Genomic DNA, 4800 nt, shown 5'->3' on the forward strand with positions numbered 1-4800 from the left:
ACATTCCATGATCACAACAAAATAGAAGAATGATCATAGGTTCCGGTGTACCCAATTTCTAAAACTTAACAAATACTGTACGTAATATATTTCTAAGTTGTTAAAAAATCAAAGAAATACAAATTTTGTAAGTACTATGTCCATCTGTGTCTTGGGAGTTCTTTTTGTAAATGATACATTTTAATCTTCTCATCTATACTCTGGTCACAAATTGTCGAATTATTTTACTAATTTACTCCCTCCGTTCTTAAATATAAGTCTTTTTAGAGGTTTCATTAAGAGACCACATACGGATGTAGACATATTTTAGAGTGTAGATTCACTCATTTTGCTTTGTATGTAGTTCCCTAGTGAAATCTCTAAAAAGACTTATATTTAGAAACGGAGGGAGTACATGTGTAGGTTGTTAATCAGAGTATGTCCGCGCGCGTGTCTGGCCTTTTGTCGTATTCTTTAGAACTGTTAGTTTGCCCTAAGAAAAACAGCTGCTTCACAAATATCTCCAGTCCCTTCCTATTCGAAACACAAGGGTGCCATGTGATGACATGGGTAAGACAGCAAACAGGCCTAAATCAAAGAAAATATAATTATGTGGATTTCCAAAGGTGGTCAGAAGAAGAAGAAAAAAAATCCTCCATGGAATAATTTCCCTAGATGATCAACTCCCACAAGCAGGCTCCATCAAAGAAAAATTGCATACACACCACCAAGTTTTGCAGAAAAGTTTCACAATTCCTACCATACAATAGCATTAAAACAGAAAAAAAAAACCCAAAGAAGTAAACAGAGCACTAAAGAAAAACCAACATATACACGAATACTCGGCCACGCACGCGCTCTGCCTCTCTCACCGGACAAAAAACAGAGCAAGCTTTAGCCATCTTTTCGCTCCGCTCGGCTCAGGCCGTGGCCCAAGGGAGGAAGAGGACTATAGCCTAGACGAGGAGGACGACCGTCTCCGCATGGACGCCAGCTAGTAGACGCCGGCGTTGGCGGCGAGCTTGAAGGACGCCGGGAGCGGGCTGCGCATGGGCGACCGGGGCGGCTGCGTGAGGCGGTGCCCGTCGGCGTCGTAGTAGATGACACCGGAGAACTCCAGCGGCTGGCACCGCTCCCCCATGAGTATCTCCTTCCTCCACAGCCCGCCCTCCTCCTCCTCCGCCGCCGCCTTCCCCTTGCCCGTCGGCAGCGAGAAGGCCTTCCTCCACGGCGCCACGGCGCCCGGCTTGCCGCCCATCCTCCTCGCCGCCCGCTGCAGCCGGCGCGTGCACGTGCTCATCAGCGCCGCCACCGCCTGCAGGAGGCTCGCGCCCATCTCCGGCGATCTACTGCGTTTCTTGGCGGTTTGGGTGGTGTGTGTGGTGCGTGCTGTAGCGGAGTTTACTGCTTTGGGGTGGTGGCCGTCTGGTTTGGCGGCATATATAGGCGGCCGGGTGGTGGTGGTGGTGGCGCTGCGCGAAAGTCAAACACGTACGGAGTAGGTTGGAAAGAGATTTGTCTACTTAATTTGCTGCTAATCGGCGTGATCTAATCCAAGCGAATGGAACGGAATGCTAATATGCTATCCATCTTCCTCTCACGAGAGAGAGAGAGAAAGTTTCTGGTTGAGTTCCAGATTCACTACCATATCCCAGGTGTCTGATTGATCTTCTCAGATAAGAGTTCCCCTCTACTATGATCTGCATTATCTTTGTGTTTTATCGAAGGCTTTCGAGGGTGATCTGCAGTCTCCTCTACGATATTGTATACCCGATGTATAGGCATCATATGTGTAATGTCTTTTTTTAAAACAGTACAATTGCAAGTATTCATACACACGCGTATATACTCATCCGGCTTTACAAAGACACACGCACCCTATCTCTATAAACACCTACGAAAGAGTGAGTCTGCATATCATCTTAAGATTTACGAAGTCATCGTAGGCGTCTCGTCGTCGGAAACGTCTCTTCCCACTAAAAATGTATGGCTGAAAATCCTAAAATAAATTCAAAAAATAATGGAAACATCAGGATTTAAACCTTAATGGACTGGGATACCACTTTTTCTCTAATCATACAATTACAAATTGGTTTGCCCACATATGTAATGTTTGACTAACGATCTTAGTTTCCCATGTATATTTTTTACGGATCATGTTGTCCATGTATTTTCTACAATACGGTGATGAAGATGGCGGCTGACCTTCGGCAACCCTGGCTGGCTCGTCCGTCAGCGGATGTGGACAGGGAGAAACAGAAAAAGAAACGCAATAATTCATCTCAGCTGATGCGGTCTGCGTTCACGTAGTACTGCACTTGAGCTCCAGTTCACGGCTCTTGTGGTTTGTGAGGAGCGAGAAGCCGTCAAGACGATCACGCGGCATTAACCTTGCAAGATAACCTCTCCCGCATTTCTTCCTGGTTGACCCCGAGTTTAATTAAAACCTGCGTGCCCCTTCAAGCACCATATCGCTATGAACGTCCATCGCTTTCGATTTTGTGTGAGCCGACTAAAACGCACAGATCGATTAAGGTAGCATTACAAATTGCGGCGGCATAAATTTCTTTCAGAATAAACCGTTAGAGGTGATGTTCTTTTTCCTGAGCACGTAGGTTGTCTATCATTTTTTTAAAGAGGGGGACAACAAGTTACAACTTTCAAGAGCTCCTCCTAAACATGAAGGAAAGGAAGAAGAAGACATCTACTCCCTTCGATTTAAAATAAGTGTCATAGTTTTTATGGATCGACGATACTACATGATCTATACCTAAATACTTATAGTGAGAGAGACCAAGACTAGTTTTTTCCGACTACAAGTATTTAGATACACAGGAAGTAGGATACTACACCTACTCCAAAATAGATATGATGGGTCAATAGTATTGGCGTTGGACGAGCCCTGCCCCCACCCCCACCCTCACCACCCTTGCAGGCGACTCGGACGCTAACTCTAACCACGCCCAAACTCCACCCCCAACAGCCTTCCTCCCCCGTCGTCGGGCTTTCCCGCTTGGCGGCGGCGGCGGCGACGGGCCTTTCCCTCTCTTGCAGCACGGGCGGCACGGGACGCTCGTCTGCAAGCGTTGTGGAGATAGGCGGACGACAAGAAGAGCTAGAGGAGGTGCGCGGCAATGGGCATGCGCAATTGCGAGTGTGGCTCGCGGAGGCGCGAGGCAGGGCGCGGCCAGCTGGTGTCGACCGACACGATGGGCGTGCACGGGGGCGCATGGTTGTAGGGAGCGTGGCGAGCGGAGGACGCATCAATGCGCGATGGCCAGATCGGGGTGTTGCATGCGCATGGTGCTCAGACGTCGCTCCCGCGTGGATCCGAGGCGTGTCGGTCGCGGGAGGCGAGCGTGGAGTGACGGAAAACGCAGATCTCACGCGTAGGAGGCCTGCTGGGTGGGGGGCTCACGACAGCGCAGATCTGGCACGTGATGAGCGCGACTAGTGGTGGTCGTTCGACAGGAAGACGACGATCGTTGTGGTGGTCGTGGCGTGGCGGCTTGGCTGCTTGGCAGGTCATCCATGGCTAGCGACCCGAGAGGGGCACTACCGGCTGTCGGTGGTGCCCGGATGCTGCTTGCTGGAGGAGAGAGGCTCCGACCGCAGTTGGATTCGGGGTGCAGGACCCGACCTGGTATCTGCAGGACTATCGTAGAGGAGGCTAGTTGGTGGCCCTGCACAACAGTGGCGTGCTTGTTGTGGGGTGGGCGGTCCAGTGGAGGCACGTGTTGACCTTGGCCTGTTGCGTGGGAGTGGCTGCCCTGGGTGAAAGCCTGGCCGATGCTGGCCGGCCGACAATGACGACGCTCATGGGCATTGTTTATCCTCCTTGGAGTCATCGTCGGGAATTTTCACAACCTTTGTTTTTGGGTTAATTTCTTCGAGTGGAAGCCTAGATTCTGTTGTAGAGTCGCGCGGTGGCATCGTCTTCAACGACGTTTCCCTCTTTAGGACGTCGTCTTGAAGACTTTAATCCCTTTGGTGCTTCCTACAACTGGAAGCACACGGAGCTTCTGTGGTAACGATGACGGCGGTGAGTAATGTCGAAGGCGTGGTCAATGGCAGAGCTATGTACGATGCTGCAGGGGCATTCCCCCCCCCCCTAAGCTTTAATGAAAAATAGGAAAAAAAGTTTAAGGACTGCTTAGATTAGAGAAAATATAACCCTTAGCCTGTTGGGGAACATCGCATGGGAAACAAAAAAAATTCTACGCGCACGAAGACCTATCATGGTGATGTCCATCTACGAGAGGGGATGAGTGATCTACATACCCTTGTAGACCGTACAGCAGAAGCGTTAGAGAACGCGGTTGATGTAGTGGAACGTCCTCACGTCCCTCGATCCGCCCCGCGAACAATCCCGCGATCAATCCCACGATCTAGTACCGAACGGACGGCACCTCCGCGTTCAGCACACATACAGCTCGATGATGATCTCGGCCTTCTTGATCCAGCAAGAGAGACGGAGAGGTAGAAGAGTTCTCCGGCAGCGTGACGGCGCTCCGGAGGTTGGTGATGACCTTGTCTCAGCAGGGCTCCGCCCGAGCTCCGCAGAAACGCGATCTAGAGGAAAAACCGTGGAGGTATGTGGTCGGGCAGCCGTGAGAAAGTCGTCTCAAATCAGCACTAATTGCTCCATATATATATAGGAGGAGGGAGGGGGGGGCCTTGCCTTGGGGTCCAAGGACCCCCAAGGAGTCGGCTGAGCCAAGGGGGAGGACTCTCCCCCCCCCCAAACCGAGTTGGGCTAGGTTTGGTGGGAGGGAGTCCTCCTCCCTTCCCACCTCCTCCCTCTTTTTTTTTCTTTTCCTT

General features: G+C 50.7%; 1 protein-coding gene across 1 annotated transcript; it reads right to left on the reverse strand.

Annotated features, from left to right (window-relative positions):
• Positions 1-564: 564 nt before the first annotated feature.
• On the reverse strand, positions 565-1740 carry LOC123410440. The gene has a single exon (XM_045103387.1). The coding sequence runs from the start codon at positions 1313-1315 to the stop codon at positions 974-976; it is 342 nt and encodes a 113-aa protein (XP_044959322.1). The 5' UTR covers positions 1316-1740; the 3' UTR covers positions 565-973.
• Between the last annotated feature and the right edge of the window lie 3060 nt (positions 1741-4800).

The sequence above is a fragment of the Hordeum vulgare genome, chromosome 7H, assembly GCF_904849725.1.
Source record: "Hordeum vulgare subsp. vulgare chromosome 7H, MorexV3_pseudomolecules_assembly, whole genome shotgun sequence".
In the NCBI taxonomy this organism is placed as follows: Eukaryota; Viridiplantae; Streptophyta; class Magnoliopsida; order Poales; family Poaceae; genus Hordeum; species Hordeum vulgare.